This window comes from Puntigrus tetrazona, chromosome 3 (genome assembly GCF_018831695.1).
Source record: "Puntigrus tetrazona isolate hp1 chromosome 3, ASM1883169v1, whole genome shotgun sequence".
Taxonomy (NCBI): Eukaryota; Metazoa; Chordata; class Actinopteri; order Cypriniformes; family Cyprinidae; genus Puntigrus; species Puntigrus tetrazona.
In genome coordinates this window covers 21,782,326-21,802,018 of record NC_056701.1, presented here as the reverse complement: position 1 = coordinate 21,802,018, position 19,693 = coordinate 21,782,326, and the positions used below count along the sequence as shown (strand labels likewise).

Genomic DNA, 19,693 nt, shown 5'->3' with positions numbered 1-19,693 from the left:
CTTCTGAGAAAACCTAAGGTGCTTACTAATTAACACTATACCAGTTTTTCAAGACAAAATATTTCACAGGACATGTTCTCTTTCTCCATACACACACACATATACATGCATATATAAAATCAGCTGAAAAGCCTAAATAAGTGATCCAGCCCTTCTGAACATTCACATTCAAAATCATTGTTTACTTTCAAAACTCAAAAACAAACGATACATTCAATGAAATAAAAAATGATTAAGCGGTTGTAACTCCTAGATGAAATGTCTCAGTCTGGCCTGATGAGGAAGCATATGAATGAGAGCTTATCTTTTCACTGTGTAAATGTAGGCGTGTAAGAGAGAGCACCTATATTAAAAGACCTTCATTTGTGAAAAGTTGACATCTCGGGCTCATGAGAATTGTGTTTATAAATAACAATTCAAAAGCAATTTACTGAATACGAGACTACACATTTCAACTTCCTGAAAGTGAGTCCTGTCAGCTATCCTTGTGGGACATAAATGAACTTTAAACTCTAGGTTCGGTCTTACCTCGGCTAACTTTCAAAAACTCTGGACTATTTTGATACACTCAACATTAGTGGACAATTGTTCTTTCAAGTGTAATTATTATGCATTATCAATAACTTCGGAAGACCAATGTACAAAATAAAAAATCTAAATAAGAAAATCTTTGGACTTCAGAGACAGAAGAGCAGCCGAACGGTCTTTGATTTCTTCCATATGACTCAAGTATTCCCAGCTGGGTGAATTTACTTACAGAAGCCCTTTAAGCCTCAAATCAGAAAGAATTTAATATAAAAAGACAAAGAAAATAACTTTTACCCACAAAAAAAAAAAAAAAAAAAAAAAAAAAGTCAGCTGTTTTTGTAAAACAGAAATCCTTGCGATTGTAAAAAAGAATCCGTGTTAATTGGAGTTAAATGGCAAAAATTTCCAGCTGCAGGCCACCATGTCAGGTTATTTTTCCTAAATACATTGAACAGGTGGTCTTGTCTCACAATCTAACTGACTCTTCTCTCTGCTCCCAGGCAAAAGGCCCGGTGGATGTCTCTAGCCCTGGCCTTGAACTTTCCAGAACATCCTTGATGTCTCCAGACACTGTTTGTCAGCAGCTTGCACTCTCTTTCACTTTTCATTTTTAACCTCCCAGAGCAAAAAAAAAAAAAAAAAAAAACTTGCCAATCTAATCCCCTGCCAAAAAGAACAGAGTTCAAATCTTGCACTTAACAGATACAAGTAAGGAACTAAGCCTTTTAGGTTTAGAATAAAACCAGGCCTTGGGGTTTGGGAGTCAGTTTAAAAATAAATAATAATAAAAAAAAAAAACTAGTACTGCAGGTGACAGCGATTTATACTTCAAACTTATGTGTAATTCACAATCAATATTTTATAGGAATCAATACTCAAATGGATCATAACAGGATTAAAGAAATAATGATTTAAATGCCTCAAAGCAATAATTAAAATTAGCTTCGACAATCTAGGAGACAAAAATAACAATTCCATGCAGCTCAACAGCTGAAATCTGCAGCGGCCCACACAAAATGTACATCACGAGAGAAATAGACAAAACTAAAATAAAACAAAAAAAAACAATATACTAGTGTCAACATTACTTTAAAGGTCACATTGTTCTACCCAGAGCTCATTTCTTGCACTAACAAAAAAAAAAAAAAAAAAGAAGTGATTTCCAAATGACTGCACCGCCTTGAAAAAAAATTAAGTCACTTAGTCAATGGTATCGACGCGTTACATAACAGCTCTTCCTGTGAGGAGGGGATGTAGGACAATGATAAATCTGGACGAAACAAAAAGAAAGTACACAACAGCTCATAATCGTATGCCGACCCCTAGAGACTCCTAAAATATCCCACAGACAGATCTTAACAATTCAATACATGTGCTGTGTACAAGAGAGCAAGCTTAACATGAAGAAAAACATCTGAAACAGAACCATGTTCCAGTACAGGACCTCAAAACCAGGAAATAAGAGAGCGAACGGAAAACAAACAGCACGAGAGACAGACATGGCATTTCCCATTAGGGATCAATAAAGTATCTATCTATCAGAGGAGGGGGAGGACTGGGTCTAGCAAGTCTTTGTTTCAACCATGTTTTAACCCCCATCTGGGGAAAAACAAGGTCTCACAGACAAATAGGCCTCCATTTAATGAATAACAGTCGCTGTTTTGTGGGACAGACAACGTGTAATGCATCTGAACGTCCTATAAAGGGCTAAACAGATCAAGGTACAAAAGTCAAATTTGCCATCAAAGCCATAATAAATTCGCGTCATTGATCAGGAACAAAACATCACGGATGTCTCTTTAAACCATAAACATCACGTACACATGCGGAACCTGTTATATTTGAGACCTGAGATCAAGTGAGTGCTGCGAAAAATATGCAACGTAACACATTATATAATGGAAAAGTACAGCGCGTTACACTAACCACAGGTTGAGCAGGTTAATGTTCTATTACACATAAAGCCTTCTGCCGTCCACGACGAGGCAAAATACTGCGCTAAATATAAATAAACCCCCAGATTATACGGAAAATAAGGGTTAGAGCGAGCTTAGGGCCGTGAAGAATAGCTGGCGGCATTTCAAAAGCTGGCGCGGTGCCTACTAAAACGGCATTTTTGTACGTTATTAGGAACGAAGCGGAACGTCGCGCGGCGCAAAGGGTTCCATTAAGAATTCTTTCGCGACGTCAGTCCGGTTCGGCGGGGCGAGGGCAGAACTAGAGGGAAAGAGGGGGGAAAACAACCAAATATTATGTAATGCAGCTAGTTATGGAAAACTCCCTGTGTCCGGGCTTAATGCAAAAGTTGTAATTGTTTACCACCCGATTGCATCATTTTTAATCATTATTTTACGCATACATGCGTATATTTAGCACTAAACGGATTCCGGAAATCCATACGCGACTCGTTTTCTTCGGAAGATATTAGAATAACAATTTCAACGCGTTTTTTTTGCCCCGACGTTGAGTCTTAAAGGGCCAGTCCGCTCTGACTGTATTATAATTAATCTGTATTACTGGAAATCCACGTAACGCATAGGCCCGGGACAACATCCAGTAACCGAGATAGTAATGCATACGATTCGCACCAGCTCAAACGAAAGCCTACTGATCTAGATGCAGCAGACATATACTGCGCACCCAACCCCGCGCTCGCACGCGCGTACGCGTTTAACCTACTCAATGTAAAGCGTGAACGAACTCGTCTCGCGCTCGATGAGACCAACCGCGCGCTTTCGTAAAGTTGACACGTATAATTATGTCGGGCTGATTTTGCAACCTTGATGGTCTGACTTTCAACGCCGCCTACTTCTCGGCTTCAACCAGAACAAACGGTGGAAAATAACTACGGAGAGCGAAAAGCGTCCGCATTTGTAAGAGTTAACGCGCCCTCGACGTGCACCGTTCCGCCGCGCGTCGATTTAAGTGCATAAATGCGCTAAAAACGTCTAGAGTTGCCTCACGCGAGCGAGTTTTAAACTAACAAAGAGAAAAGGAGGAACCTACCACGTGATGAGGAGCCGATTCCGGGGGAAATGTATGTAATAAATCCCCACGCTTAAGAAATATAGCAGTAATAACTGACAGGCAGAAGCAATTATCCAGATGCAGATTCCGCTGTTGCACGTTCAGGTGGAAAAATCCCGGGCCTCTCGCGCGCTCCGGTGCTCGGTAACCCCCCTCCTTTTCCTCCTCCCACTCCTCCGGGCTGCGTTTAGGAATCACGAAATGGGCGAAAGAAACGGGGGCAGTCGAGCTATAGGAGCCCAGTCGGCTGTTTTTCAATCGCCCCCGACAAAAGCCGCGAAAAAGCAGTGAAACGTATCCCTTTTCCGGTCGTTCTTTGAGCGCAGTCCCTTCTGTCGCTCTCCCGAAGCCCTTCGTGGTCGACGTCGGCTGAGAAAACCCCGCTTTTGTCCGTTTTTTATTGTTGTCGTTCGAGGGGGAAGCGACGAGCTCGGAAAATGGCGGCTCGCTTCTCTCCCTCGGATCGCGAGTCTGACAAACAGAAAGAAGCGGAGCGGCGCAGTGGCGGGAGAGAGACGCGCTGCCCCCACCGGCCGCTAGAGGCGCTCGGCTTCCTGTCATAATGCGTCAGGACGACAGGGGGCGCCACGCGGAGGCGAAAGCGTACGACAGCGGCAACATTTTACGTTGAAAAGGCCGCGTAATTAGTCGAAAACTGTCGAAACGTTCATTTGAGCGTAGTTTAAAAACGTTTACGTCTTAACACAATAGCACAGTATAGCACGTGGACGAAATGAAGACAATAAATAGTACCTAGAGCCCTGCCCAGTGTCGAATGTTTCTAGAAAGAAGCTCTAAAATTAAACGTTTTGCCAGTAGAGGGAACTCAAGGGTCCCAAAATGACCAAGAGACAGGAAGTACTCGAGAAAAACATACTCATTGAAGTACAAAAAGACATCAAACGGCGCTGCACTGAATTCTACGCATTTCAATAAGTGTTATTCCTGACCCATGCCTACGAACTGCACTAAAACGCAAGAATTGCATTGATAGTAGTCATAATCGGGCTGGAAGACAAAAAAAGTAAATAATTCAACGTGAAATTAAAAGTTAACGGACTACACTTCTAGCTTAAAACTGCAGCAAAGGCAGCTTTTATCGTAATAGGTTAGAAATTATGAAACCCGCACAAGCTTCCTGTTTCTAGAGGTCCTCATAAACAAAAGGACAGCACCATCTACTGTTTAAAAGCAGAATTACCTTTCTGTGGCACTTATTTAGCCGATCTTATCCTGATAACTTTAAGTATGCATACCGCAAGTACACCCCCCTAAAAACAGCAAACGTGAATGTATTAAGACAGACAGAAATGCGCACGATGACTTAAACGAGCATCAGACCTTAGAAATGACTGGGTTCGGTCTAATCTGATGGTTTACTGGAACCTCCATCATTAATCCAAAAGTAAATTGCAATCTCCAAAACGACGGTTCAACCCGCAGCCTGTAAACCAAATAAAAGACCGTTAGCATTTACATCCACGCATCATTTGTGAGATGATTAAAAATAACGCATCAAGTCTGATTACTCAGCTTCAACTGTTTCTCACATCTTTATATTTTAAGGTTTAAACAACAGTATTTGTTACATAAAACAGGGTCTTTAGTCCGTCAACATTTCAAATCTTGGGAAAAAAAAACATTAAAAAAATTAAAACCGGGGGATGAGGGGGCGGCTATCAAAAAAAGAGAAGTCAAATCCAAAACAAACAGCGCTTTAGCAACGGCGCTTCCGAAGGCAGATGATGGAGTTACGGAGTGTGTTTCAAAAGCACACAAGCTGCCTACTTGACAGTGTTTCTGGCGGCGTGTGCGCCTTTCAGGTGCCGTCTAAACAGGGAGCTCACTTGGTTTTGAAACACAACCGCACACAATCAATTTCAATGTAATTAAAAACTTGTACAGGAAACAAGTATAATACGAATATAATAAGAATAATAAGAACATTACGTGATCTGCCGATTAGGTAAGTTCTTTAAAATACAGTCCAGTGATAATTTCATTTACTCATAGGCCCGTTGACTGTAGGTTTAGCATGCTAACATCATCAGCTGATAGTCTCTGCTGTATTACAGCCTTTCTTTCATCCACACTCACATCTTGAAGACGAATTCAAAGAGTCGTTTTTTTTAGCGGACATTTTCACCTGTAACTACGGGAGACGTGCCGATTTGGGAGCCGTTTTGTTTTTATCTGGATGTTAATTCTGACAGGCTGAGAGATTTTTTTGTACCCAAACAATTTTTGGCCTGTTGACTGCAATCTCCGGGATGAAATTACTTTGTCATAATGTCTACCGCTCGCCGAATGAGAGGAAAACGAAATATCGTCTTCTCCTAGACCTTACTCAGCCCTCCGCGTTGAAGACGGAATTTAGCCCACGCGAAAATAGCAAAAATAAGTATATTTTAAATGACAGAGTACAGAATTCACGTTCACTTACCTGCACAGATCAACCAGACTTGAGCCGGAAGTACCGCCTCATTTCAACCTGTGATTGGTCAGTGGGCGGAAAGGCGGACGCTGATTGGCTGATTTTCATGTTTTTAGCAAGAGATGGGCTTACGAGTGAAAGTAAAAAACTGTAACTTTGCTAAAGTGTTGATTTTTGTTTATTTGTTAGCTGTTATTGTCTGTTTCATAAATATGTATAAAGCACGCTGTCACGTTTGAAGTTAAATCAGGCCTAACATAAAGCTTAATGTCACAGTATCTTTGTTAGCTGCTGTCAGTCTCGCAGTTTTATGTCAACACTTAGGGAAATAAATTATTATTGTTAGATATTCATAATCACGTTACAACTACTGAAACCTTTAACTGTCCACTGAAACAAGCTCGCATTTTAACTTGTTATTTTTCACATTTGTACCAATGACTGTAACGATCATGGCATTTCGTGTAAACCGTGGTAATTTCACAAACCTATAAACAAAGATCACGTTTAAGAAGAGAGCAACGTGAGGATCAACGTTCTACGAATTTCCCTCAATCCTTCGATTTTCCTTTCTTCCGTTTTCTGTTCATCAGTATTGTCCTCAACAGCAATGACCACATCAGTACTTTCAGTCAAAGTTGTTTATTCTATTACCTTTTAATTCCTTAAAATGTACAATAAGAAGCATTTAGCAGAGATCAAAAACATTTTATAATAAACATGTTCTGGTAAAATAAAATCCATGAAAGATACTTTGTGCACATTTTCTATGTTCATCAGTATTGTCCTCAACAGCACCAACATTTCAGAAAATTGTCTCAAGTAGTCTGACCACTGGTCACTGTGCCATACAATAGTGTTGTTAATTTGGACATCATGGTCTGGTGTCCTAAACACAGATGAAAGTGTGTCAAGGAAACCACCCCACCTATACGCTTATCATTAAATCTAATCAATGTCTTGCAGCTGGGCAAAACACATGGATGTTTTGAAGGTAGATAAGAACTGAACAGATGAGAGCGAGTGTCGAATTCTTCAGATTAAGACAATTTTTTTTTTTTAAACATAAGTGCTTAAGCATCAGTCACACACAAGTTTCAAAATGGAAAAAGATCTGCTTCATCCAGAACTAGTTAACTCTCAAAAACACTGTTCTTCTAAACAGATGGTAATCTGATAGAAGATATGCAGTTTACATTGAATCTCTACTGCCAAACGCTTTTTTGATGTGGGCAGAAAGTGCTTTTTTTCTCCCAGCAATTACGTTCCACGATGAAAAAGGGAGGGGAGAGGAATCAAAGGACTACCAACTCTTACACAGGTCTTTATTCAAAGTAAATGCCGATAAAATAACATAAAAGGCCTAAGCATTAAGACAGGAACATCCATGAACGTCTGTGGCCCTGTTTTGAGTCTTCAACTGACAATTAACTTGCTGAGAAGACAGTGGGGTCATTGGCAAATCTGGGCTCAGGCAGAACTTGAGTTCTGTCTGCAGTTAGGGATGCCTGCCAGGTACGATGAGGGATGAGACAGGACCAGAAGATCAGACCGATGAGAGACCTCTAAGGCATGATGACGAGGGGGTGGAAAAAGGCAAGAACGAATGACGAAAATAAAACGACAGAAATGAGGAGGTACTGTTATTAGCAGCAGTTTGTTTTCCTTTTTTTCTTCTTCCTCCTTTTTCAGAGCTGAAGTCTTCAAGTAGCCCCTAGATTGGCATTGTTTCAAAGTCCAGAGTGGTGTCGGGGGCTACAGAACCTCATCGCTCTCCGTGGTGTGGAGCTGCGTGTCATCAGCGTCTGTCATACTGCTCTCCTGTGACTCCTCCACCTCAGCTGCTGAGAGCAACGAACAACGTTACATGGTGCACACAGGCCTACTTGAATGGTTCGCTGGGTAGTAGACTTACTTGAGTAGTAGGGATAGTCATCAGGCGTGACGGGTTCGTCATCATCTGGGAGGTATCGCTTATCTATGGCCTCTTTGATCTGATTATTGGCCCCTTTAGGGTCCAAGTCCATGGCCCAAGAAAAGTTCATTAGTGCCAGATGAGTCTGGCCAAGCTTCTTATAGACCTATGTAGGTGATGATTTTTTTTTTTAGTAAAATATATATTTGATAAATAGTACACAGAAAAATGCAAGTGAGTGGTTGCAGTACCTTTCCTATTAAGAAGTAAACAAGGGACTCTTTGGGCACTATTTGTTTCAGCTCTTCAAGCTCCTGCAAAGCCGCCTGTGAAGAATAAATTATTTCATTTTCAAAAAGATTGTTTCTAAAAATTTACATTTAAGCCTTTTTAGACCAAGTAAAAAAAAAAAAAAGAAAAGAAAAGAAAAAAAAAAAAAAATCAGGAAATAAACGTATTGGAAGACATGGTTTTTGCATTAACCATTTCTCAAACAGATCTCAGGAAAAAAAGAAGTTTATGGCTTGAATATCTCTGTTCCAAACCAAAAAAATATGAAAATATTTTACAAACAACAAAAAAACAACATTATTTTCCAGTACAAATGTCCAAACATTCTTAAATAGCTGGGGTTTTCTATTTGCATAATGAATACACATTTAGATTTTTTTTTTTTTGTTGAAAAAACAAAAAACAAAGTTGGTTTGTTTTTTGCAGTGCAATCAACAATTTTGATGCTTTAAAAATGCAGAATCTTAGACTGTTTAATGTCATGAAACAAGTTGGTGGAGTACCTTATACTTTTCATTGGCAAAGAGAATAGAGGCCCTATGGAATTTGCATAGCGGGTTCTTGGGGTCGATGCTAATGGCTCTGTTGAGGGTCTCCAGTGCATGGTCTGATTTTTTCAAAGCATGTTGAACCTGACATGGAGGACATGAGAAAGGATATGAAGTTACAGCAATGCAAAAAGCATCAAATATTCAAACAGTCGGCAGCATGCACCAATAAACATGTGCACATATGCTAGTCTGGTATTACCAAAATCAAAAAATGATGTCTAGCAACAATCTTGCACTATTGTTTACCAAAGAAATGAGAGCGTGTAGGCTGCTTTACTTTAGATGAATATTATTTTCCTCTCATTATATTTACTCACCACTCCAATATGACAAAGCAGCACAGAGCTCTGAGGATTGATGCTCAAAGCCTTCTTGAAATGAATCTCGGCTAGGTTAAATTTTTCCTGCTTGTAGTAAATCATTCCCAAGCCGTACCTAGCATAAAGACAGAGACACTTGAGCCTTTTTACTGTAAAATTGGCAAGTGGTTTTCATAACCTAACAGACAATATAAAATGAACAGTTTTATTTTATACATTTATGGTTTCAGCTAAAGTAAAGTGTCCTTTTCAAAGCCAAAATGTAGAGTTTGAACCATACCAGGCATTGTAGTGACGTTTATTGAGGCGTATAGCATTGCGGAAGCAGCCCAGGGCTTTCTCCAGCTCTTCTGTGAGAACTAGTTCATGCCCTAATAGGGTGTATGCGTACGCAAAGCTGGGGTCCACCTGGATGGCCCTTGTAAAGAACTTAATGGCTATGTCGTGTTCCCGCTGTAAGCTGAAACAGTTACCAGCTACACACCAGGGCTGTACACAGAGAGAAGAAAAAAAAACAAAAACAACCATGACTAAATGCATTCAAGATCTGCAAACCCTGCTTATTTGCTCTAGAGAGACGTACCTCTGGTGAGTTTTTGTCCATGTCGGTGAGATCTTTAGATAGGGCGGAAAGTGCCACATCCTTCTGTAAATGCCAGAGTGTTGTAGAATAGATCTCCATACCTTCCACTCGATAGCTCTCTATACGCCGGACCTCCGAGAATATCCTCTCCGCCTGGTTAAATGGACACAAAATTTAGTCTTTTCCACAATTCACAGATTTTTTTGGTCCTGCTCATTTTAACAGCTCAGACTCACCTGCATGTATTCAGCCAACTCAAAGTGAGCACGTCCGATCTGTCCCAGCACCCATCCTGTGTTGTAGTGGTGTGAAGGCAGCTGACTCAAGATGTTAATGGCTTCTCTGCAGTTGTAAGAACAGAGAGCAAGATAGCCCCTCCCAATATCCCGCATCAACGTCATCAGCCCATCTGAATAAAACGTAGGAAACCAATTCAAGTTTTGGCGCAGTCACATTTTCAAAAATGCATCATATTTAACAATCCTTATAATAAGAATTACTTTCTTTTGAGCAATGGTTACTATTTGCTTTTGGTTCTTTAAAGTCGTTTATTATAATTGAATTAAAATTATTATTATTAGAAAAATGGATCAATAATGCAATATTTCAATAAGAAAAAATAATGATTTTAATTGCATTTCATTTTATTTTATGCCTTAAATACATCATAAAACGACAACAAATCTCAGATACCCGCAGCAGCCTTTTGTAGATTAAAAGCCTGGAACTGTGGTGAGCTGATGTTGCCTTTTCCTTCCGATATAGAAGAATCAAGCTTGAGGATCTCGATGCTCTCATTCAGGTTAGATGGGGTGATTCCTCCCTTACCCGTTTTCGTTTTGGTCTTTCGATTGGGAATCTTGGTGGGGAACTTCATTTTCAGCTTCTTACTGTTTTCCTGTTCAATTCCATCATAAAGAGTGTTGATAACACTTCCTCTAAAAGAGTGGCATATGGATAAACTTGTATGTGTGAAAGACGGTACCTTGGCAGTGGAGCTGGCACTGGTGAAGAGTCTTGAGCTCCGCCGCGGCTGCACGTTTGGGGGAGCAGCAATGGTTGGGCTCAGCACTTGCGGTGTAGTACTACAAAACAGAAAGGGATGTCATCAGAAGCCACTATCATAGCCACGAGTTGCCTGTATAAATGAGTGGTGACATGTACCTGGTCTGTGGGGCAGTGGTCTGAGTTTGGTTGAAAGGGTTTGGAATGACCTCTCTGCTGTTTCCACTCTGTGCAAACACTGATTTCGTTCCCACTTGGCTGATTCTACTGACGGCCTGAAATCGCAAAATCGTATTGTTTTAAAAGACAATTTATTATTTACAGTTTGTTATAAAAAGAACAAATGTTTTGCTAGAACAAAATAAACTTCAAAATATATATATTTTTTAAGATGTAATTTGGATAATTTGTATTATAAAATAAGACACAGAAAGGTCCCCCCATGCTTTAGTTTAATGTACTGCAGTGAAATTAGTGCTTGCTAGTAAACTTTATCATTAATCTCCTAATCACCCCCATGTCGTTTCCAACATGTAAAAGCTTTGTTAATCCTCAGAAACACAATTAAAGATATTTTGGATGAAAACTTTTGGCTTTTGACTTTCCCATGGATGGCCAAACAATGAACACTATCAAGTAGAACTGTGCAATTAATCAAAATTCAGATTCGATTTTGATTTTAGCTTCCAAAGATCATGTAAATACAATAATCAAGATAAAATGCTTATACATGCTGACAATGTGTCAAAAAAGCAGTGATTATTCATGTGAAACCTTGTTGGTTTTGTAATAAATGAACGTAAGAAGTTGGATCCATGCGGCTTTTAAAGTGACAGCAGGCTATATTCCTTTCCGCTGTCTATACGCTTTATATTCATTTAAAAAACAACAACAAAAAAAACCCTCACTGCTCTTCAGAAGACTTTTGATGCTATAATAAGAATCAAAGGAAATGTAATTCTTACAGTGAAGATTATGCTGTTCTACTTTAGTTTATTCAAGTTCTCTAGCAGGCTGTTAACTAAATACTTGCATTAAACACTTGAACAGTTTGTTTCATTTATAACTTTATTTTACTGTATTACTTTCCTGTTTTATTACTGACATTGTATTCCTTTGCTTTTTTTTTATTATTGGCTGTTTAATTATGAGGACCTTTTGTTGTTGTTTTAACTAATATTAGTTGCTCTAGTATTCTGCTGTGCTACTGGGAATCGTGGCATGTTGCTGGTCTCTAAAAGGTAGATGTCATAGCAACCTTATTTACAAAAAATATATATTTGATGTGTGTCAGCTGCAACACAAGGATAAGTGGATACGTTTACGATACAAGGATACGTTTTCAACGTGTATTTATGCCTTAATACTGTATGAAAACAGCTTGTGTTGCGGCTGACACCAAAAAAACATACATAGTTTGAATCCAGTGGTTTTTCACCAAAATGGCACAGAAAAGAAAACTTTTTAAATAAAGTTGTTATTTTTGTTTCCTGTCCATACAAAAATTATTCTTGTATCTTCACAACATTTCAGTTCAACCACTGATGGCAGATGGAGTATTCTGATGATATCTTTACTGGGCCGGTTTTCATCCAAAATAGTTTGAATTGTGTTCCTAGACAAACAAAGCTTTTTTACGGGTTTGAAAAAACATGGGGGTAAGTGATTAATGACAAAATGTTAATTTTGGGGTGGAGTAACCCTTTTTATTACAAAGAAACATAACGTGTTTAAATGTGAAGACTAACCTCACAATTAAGACATATTTCTTGCTAGTAAACTTCACAATTAATGACAAAGAAACAACACGCTGAATTAACTAACCCAGACAATTTAAAGAGCTGCAAAATCACATTATATACAAAGTACACATCAAAATCTTTGTATCTGAAACCTGTCTCATTCTGCTAAAATCAACTCAATAATTAACAAGGGTTAACCAAACAAAGGCTCAACGTTACAGTAATACAAGCATACAAAAAGGTAAAAACTAAACTGCATCTCTTTTTTTTTTCCTAGTGAAAAAAAACCTTGACGAACGTTACAAGTTTTTAAGGAAAAAAATAAAGTGTAGAGCACAGCCCCAGAAAATTACTAAGTCGCATGGAAGCACTTTAATAGCAAGCTGCTAAAAAAAAATAAATAAAGAACAGGTTTACCTTCTTCGGAGGACCAGGCGGAGGAGGAGGTTCCATCCCACTTCCACTGTGACTGTAATTCTGTAGGTATGTTGGGTCACCCGGGCTCGGCTCAAGGGGCAAAATTCCAAAACTACACAATTTTAAGCAGATAAATTACTAGAATGAAAGCATAAAAGCCAGATAATCACATGCCTAATTTGAAACAATAAAAACGTACTTGGCATTACATTAAGAAAGCCTCATGCACAGTTAAGTATGAGGTATGACAGCCTTAGTGACCGATAGTCATTACCTTGGTGTGAGAGGGCTAAGTGTGGCCGTGCCCCCCAGCAGACATCGGCCGCTTTTGGGTTTGTTTTGCACTTGTTTGGACAATAGTGAGCCACCGGTGCCCAGTGGCACAGAGTCGGGCGAGATGACAGAGGAGTCGATGTAGGACACAGAAGAGTCCGTATTTAGGGAGTATTTTGAGTTCGAAGACTCTAGATTGAGCCGGTTCAGCTCCTTTAGAGAGAGCAGAAAGACAATGGCAAGATATGATGCAGAAGGTGATCCAAACTCTCAACGTTTAACATATTCCCAAACAATACATCATCAATGGTCTCGAACTCAATTCCTGGAGGGCCACAGCACTCAAGCATAATCAAACACACTTGATCCAACTAATCAAGGTCTTTTGTATTGCTAGAAACGTTCAAGCAGGTGTGAGCTAGCGCTGGTTGGAGCTAAACTCTGTAGAGCTGTAGTCCTCCAGGAATTATGATTTAGACTACTGGTTCAAACACCTTCATGCAAATACATATCTTTGTATAAAACCACAGGAAAGACATACCAAAGTGTCCTGTGGGGTTTCCATTAGGACGGTGTCAACTTGTCTGTGTCCCATGTTGTTACTAGGTGTGTGTGCGGGGCTGATGGGAGGAGGGGGGACGACTCCTCCGCTGCCTCCACTGAAATTCTGCAAGGAGGTCAATCTAAATATCTGCTCTGGATCCGGTCGCTCCCCTGTAGCACAGAGAGCGGAGTTTAAAAATCACATTATCAGTCATCTTCTCCTCAGGGAGTCTTGTAACTGTGCAGCTTGGATGAAGTTCTTACGACGACCCCGATTAATAACGAGAACGCAACTCACCGATTTGACACAGAGACTCAAATGGAGACCATAAGAAAGGGTTCTCGCTCATGCTTTTTTGGTAACATTCAGCTCCTTTTGCTATCCGATCCGTTTTGCTGCAGGAACAAAGAAAGGAGCAAGATCTTTGTTTTTGGTTTTCCACAACTTCAAAGTACAACAACAATCTTAAAGACAACAGCAGGTTTTACTGGATTTAACGTAAATGACAATGGATCACTGCTCGGAGGAAAAGGTCACATTTACAGATTTCAAAAAGCACTGATTCTTTTTTTTGAGACAATCATAAAGAAACAGTGAGAGCAATAAAACAACAAATGTATTGACATCTATGGAGGTACGCTACAGTTAAAATACACACATTAAAAATTTAACACTAGTTGTGTAGTAAAGTCCACATCCCCAAAAGTGAGTTTCTCTTGGTTATTAGCACACAAACAAAGATTGCAAAGGCTGTGAGGCTGTTTAACAAAACATCTCATGAAGTATAGCAAAAGCAGAATCCCTCATATGGGAAAACAAATGCTTTTTCTAACTTACCTGAAGATGTTCAGAACTCTTAAAGCAGTCTCTCACAGTAACTGAGTGCTGCTCTACACAAGTGCAAAACCTCTAAATCCCTTACAGATAAAGAGCTTTGGTACCAGCCTGCTTTATCCAACAAATTAAAACATAGCCTCTCACTAGTGGTTCCCTCCCAGGAATAATTGTAAAGCAGATATTTTTGTATCTTCACTAAGGTTTATTGATTTCAGTAGGCGAAGGAAAGCAGCCAAAACAAGCTTAACGTACCAGTAGATTTGCCCCAGCAGTGCCAGAGTAAAGCAGGCCGAGTCGCCAAACTCAGTAATAATGTCGTCTTGGCTCTTCTGTTTGTTCAGGACCCCTCCGGTCATGATCTGCTCTCCCTCTGCCAATCTGATGGAGAAAAACACAAATTTGTGAACAAATTCATAAGATGACAATTACTGTTTATATCTGATGCCAATCTTGAACGAAGGTGAAGCTACCCCTGTCTGCCATAGTATTTACGGCTAATAAAATCATGAACAACCGTTTTGGATCAACCTAAAAAAGTCTGATTTTCCTGGTGCAGTATGGCCTCTCTTTGCATTTATTCTGTGCATTGAGTGGCAGAGAAGCAGCGCATTCAATTAGCCATAGCATTGCATACTTGTAAATTAATTAGTACAAAACTGTGCTTCCAAGTACCTGTCGCATACTGACTGTATGGAATTTAGCTATGAGCATAGTTCTTCAGTTAATATGCACAGTTACTCAGCGGCAAGCAATGCACTCAATGAGACAAATATAGCCAAGATATAGTGTAGATGCATGCTGATTTTATCAGATAATGCCATGATTGTAAATGAGAATTTTTTTTAAGGAGTAGTGAGAGCGATTCCTAGTTAACATAGAATTAATGGGTTATGTTTAGTCACTATTTATACTTGTTTTATGTATGACAACAGAAAATATATAAATGAGGACATATTTATTGGGCATTCATTTATATTACAGTATGAGAATCAAAGTTCATAAAGTAGAATAGATCTGAAGTGCCGAACTTGTCTGAATGCTAACTTGATGCAATGACTTCATAAATATGCAAATTAATATGGTGACATCGCCTGCCCCCACAAGTCTCATCAAATCCTGGGGGATGCATTGAGTCAAGACACAAGGCTTATTTGGGATGACCAAAATCACTGCGGAACTGATTACCAGTGATCACCGCGAGATGCACACTCATTGGAAATGCATCTCAAGGCGTCTCCCTTACGTAATTATGTTTACATTATGTGTGAATACTTAAACACGGCAGTGTTATCTTTGTGTGACGTGATGGTTGTCATTTCACAATCTTTTTTACAACACGTTTGTATTTAATGTTGTAAGGTTGTTCATCAGCAACACAGATCATGAGTGTGAATAACGCGTTATCCGCCTTTAAACTCGCTGGTATCTGTTCCACTTTGAGAGGTCAGAACTGTCCGTCTTGACTGAACTCAGTCTACAGCACAGCTAGTACATAAAACTACCTCACTCTCACAGACAGGTGGCTGACTGCAAAAGACACATACATGTATTGTATACTATACTAATGACATAAACAGATATAGACACGATGATGATGATGAGCCATGAGTTACAATTAGTTGGGGAAAAAATTGGTCATCCATACTTGCTCAGTTCCACACAGCACTTGGCGAGGAGGTATTTGCATTGTGGGGTGGTGCAGCTGTGTCCTTTCAGGAGGTGGTAGGCCTTATAAGCCTTCCCTGAACGGTAGTAGCACGTAGCCAGCAGAAACAGCGCTTCTTCTGAATGGACTGATAGGCGAGAAAAAAAAGAAAATTAAGAGGAAGCTAAAAGTAGGACCAAGCAAAGAAAATGAGGAACAAATGGAATAGAATTCAATACTTGCACTCTAAATATAAATGTCTTGTACATGGCGTACATCTCATAAATGTCTTACAATTTGAAAATACAATAGATCTCAGAAAAAAAGAAAGCTTATGATCTCAATACCTCTGCTCCTAACCGCTACGCAAATTGTTTTAACTTTACCTTTTGGTCACACGGCAAAAAAGTGATGCACTTCCTCAGGATTGTAGTTTTGTTTTCCAGTGCAAATCAAGATACATTTACTTGAGAAGAAACGTCACAAAATAAGTTGGTTGTGTCTTATTAAAAAAACTGCGCTTACGGTTAAAAGAACAACAAATATTTGCCCATAAAATTTCACAAAATTGAAAACTAGTTTTCATGCCCCATTAACAGACATTTGTTTAAAGCATTATAATTCTCTTAAATTTAAGTTTCCCAAAAAAAACAAGAAGCCACATGCTCAAAATTGCATCTCAAGAATTTTATCCTAAATTTGGGATGTCTACATATTTGTATTGGAAAACAAAATACAAATACTGATTAATATATTCCTGTTTTTCATGCAACATTCAATGCGTTTACAAATTTATTCTGCAACATTTCTAGGCTTGAATTTGTGGAAGGTTGATTTAAGGCTTTTTAAATCCCCGCACAAAAATTCAACTCAGGATTTAAAAAGAACAACGCATGCAGTGCAAGTCACTTTAAGCCGTTTACCCTGATGAGTAAAATCAATAAAAAAAGTCAGCTTCCATTTTGAATCACACAAACTTGTTTTAATGCAATGCCTGAAAAGCCGGCTCTGAAAAACAAGGGGAAATGGAGGATGTTGCCTTCCATGTACGGAGGACGATTTGTGCAATTACCCTCAGCATAGAGTCTCTCTGCCAGGAATACTGCATCTCGGTAGGCGTAGTGGTTCAGAGCATGCCAGACAGCAGCCTATGGACCAAAACACAACTGCTGTTACCGTCATCCCTTTTACAGTTGACGAAAAGGTGTATGCGTCACAACAATGATAAAACATGACATTTTATGAATCAGGCTTAATGATTTTATTACCACCTGACAGCAAGCGTACACCTCTGAAAATCACCATTACAAATGAAAATGGGCTCACAATGAAAAACAGTGGCACTGATCGCAGAGATTTTAACATATCACGTATACAAAATAATCTGCTGTCATGAAGTCACATCTTGATCACAGTTTTAAGAAATGGTGAACGATTTCAGTATATACAAAGGCTGAAGACGAGGGGGGAAACTAGATGATGTTGACAGATGAGACGCATATATTGGACGCCCAAAAAATTCTCCAGTTAGGCTGCTCGTTCTTTCTTTGAGGCACAGCCAATGTACATACATTTGAAGTGATGTTTGATGGTTTTTTTTCCTCCTGACAGACACACACAGGTTTAGCAGCTGTGCTCGATGAACCGTTGGCTAGCTGGTATTTTGACAAAGACTGAACCCACAACCTTTGACGTTTGCTGGCCCGTTAAGCACCATCATTTAAAAATTAAAAATAAAATATATACATGATTTTCGACGATGAGCTTCCATTTCAGGCAACTAACCAGCTCCAGTATTGCTAATGCACCAAATCTCTTCAAACGCATTAGTTTGTGTTACTCCTCACACACTGCGTGTTTGTGAATATCTCTGCAAAGCATTCAGTTTCACGATTTGTAATTATCCTCAACCCCGCTGATATTCTCTAAAGCAAGAGGCAAAAGAAAACATCACTATACCAAAATAAATCCCAATAAATCAGGTAACGTTAGCTGGCTAACCTGCAAGACAACACATTAGCTTCCTTGAAAACTACCAACAAACAATCTGCCCCGAGTTGACAGGCACTTGGTTTATTAAAGCAGCTATTGTAAATTAAAATAAAAGCAAGTTGTGGTATGTTTAAGGGCAGGTTTTGTGTGAGGTAAAGGGTAGAGGCCGTTAGCATTAGCTGCTAACTGAGGCCGCGGTGTAGCAGCGCTCAATCATCCGGTCTCTCGCGCTGGATAAAAGTCTTCTCCCGCAACTGGGTCTGCAACAGAGCGCTTTAACATTTAGCTCAAATACCTGGACAGGTTCCTGCAACACCGTCATTCCGTAGCCAGGCTCCTCTTCACCTCCTTTTTTGGTTTCTTTGCTCCTTCTTCAGTCGCTTTCTTAGCTCAGTATCCACTCCAGGCCAGAAGTAGCAAAACTAGCATCGAAGATTTGAACATTCCAACCGTTATCGGTGAATCCGGAAATGCCCGAACACGACCGATTCAAATACATACTTTACGATAAGGGCCGAAGGCTGTCGGAAATGGCCGATTAGGAGAACTCTATTTGCGGAATCACAGGGTGAAAACTGACAGGCAAAACTGACATAAAATGCCCACTACGTATAGAATGTTGCTCTCTTTAGTTAAAATCTGTAAACCTGTTACTCTATAACTGTCTAAGCTTAAACCTCAATTCAATCCTGTTTTTTTACGATTTGAATAGACAAATCTTCGAATAGACAAAACATAATCCAATGTAGAAGTTATTATTTTAATAAAATAAGATGGTGACAATACAAGAACCAGCCAAAAGCTATTGAAGCAAATTAAACTATCATACTTTACCTATGCAGGTATTCAGGTGGAGTAATATAGGCTAACAATAATCTGCATGACATGTAATAATACTGTGCTATACTGTACTATTTAATATACTAGCCTATATTCTGATGGAATATGATGGACTTGACTGGAAATAGGTGAAATTTGGGGCATACCAAGTGAATTTGTCTTAGAAAGGACTGAAATGATAAGGCAATCTGATCACACCAAACACCAAAAACCAAACAGAACATAAAGTCGTTAGTGTAATTCGGTAACAATTACAAAAAACAAAATTACATTTGGCTACTTTTTTGGTTGGTCTGGAGATCACCACACTAAGTGTGGCACATTTCCCTTTTTGACTTTCAGCCTGAAGAACAAAATTAAAGCAAAAAGACCCTCTCAGAAAAATGCATTGGCACATATGAAACCGGTGTCTTCTCAGATGTCTTTTTTCCCAAGTGGATGTTTAGTGATTATTATATATTGGCCAGAGTCTATATTTCCCAAATATCAGAATTCTAATGCTAAACTGCCCATATAATCCTTTCAATGCAATGACTTCACGAGGAGGGTTTCAGTCCAAATTAATGTCTTTTTTTTTACTATACTTGTACATCAGTGTCTTGCCAATGCCTGATAGCAGCAACATGGCATGACATTGCAACATTTCTGGGGTTTTTTTTGTAAGCTAGTTGTTTTGTTATTTACTGTATGTGCATATAAATACAATGAATGATTTACAGTCCAGGAAGTAATATAACCCTTAAGTTAAA

General features: G+C 39.2%; 2 protein-coding genes across 5 annotated transcripts in view; both read right to left on the bottom strand.

The window, feature by feature from the left end:
- kansl1b (KAT8 regulatory NSL complex subunit 1b) overlaps nt 1-4,999 on the bottom strand; it is a 45,853-nt gene extending 40,854 nt beyond the window's left edge. The window contains exon 1 of one of the 3 annotated variants that reach the window (XM_043235271.1): nt 4,897-4,999. The gene's annotated coding sequence lies outside the window, so the exon portion shown is untranslated. Of the gene's footprint in view, nt 1-3,534; nt 4,780-4,896 lie in introns of those variants that run through there. The other 2 variants (XM_043235273.1, XM_043235270.1) reach the window with 2 other exon arrangements.
- Nucleotides 5,000-6,615: 1,616 nt separating this feature from the next.
- Nucleotides 6,616-18,563, bottom strand: cdc27 (cell division cycle 27). Of its 2 annotated transcripts, none has more exons than XM_043235446.1 (19): nt 18,400-18,563; nt 17,185-17,260; nt 16,113-16,260; nt 14,720-14,845; nt 13,928-14,025; nt 13,628-13,800; nt 13,088-13,299; nt 12,814-12,925; nt 10,814-10,929; nt 10,635-10,734; nt 10,343-10,547; nt 9,886-10,058; nt 9,650-9,802; nt 9,347-9,555; nt 9,064-9,181; nt 8,699-8,827; nt 8,156-8,230; nt 7,905-8,070; nt 6,616-7,833 (listed from the first exon to the last, which is right to left on the bottom strand). In XM_043235446.1, the coding sequence occupies exons 1-19, from the start codon at nt 18,424-18,426 to the stop codon at nt 7,745-7,747; spliced, it is 2,505 nt and encodes an 834-aa protein (XP_043091381.1). In that variant the 5' UTR covers nt 18,427-18,563; the 3' UTR covers nt 6,616-7,744. The 2 variants fall into 2 exon arrangements, with proteins under 2 accessions (XP_043091381.1, XP_043091382.1); XM_043235447.1 differs by having other exon boundaries at nt 6,616-7,830.
- Nucleotides 18,564-19,693: the final 1,130 nt, after the last annotated feature.

Bases quoted from the DNA above. Each gene is read 5' to 3' on its own strand.
- cdc27 (XM_043235446.1), bottom strand. From the start codon at position 18,426: ATGACGGTGTTGCAGGAACCTGTCCAG. The intron at 14,026-14,719 runs GTACGTTAAGCT...TTGTTCCTGCAG, and splicing joins CTGCTGGGGCAAATCTACTG to CAAAACGGATCGGATAGCAA. The intron at 8,071-8,155 runs GTACTGCAACCA...TCACCTACATAG, and splicing joins TTTACTTCTTAATAGGAAAG to GTCTATAAGAAGCTTGGCCA.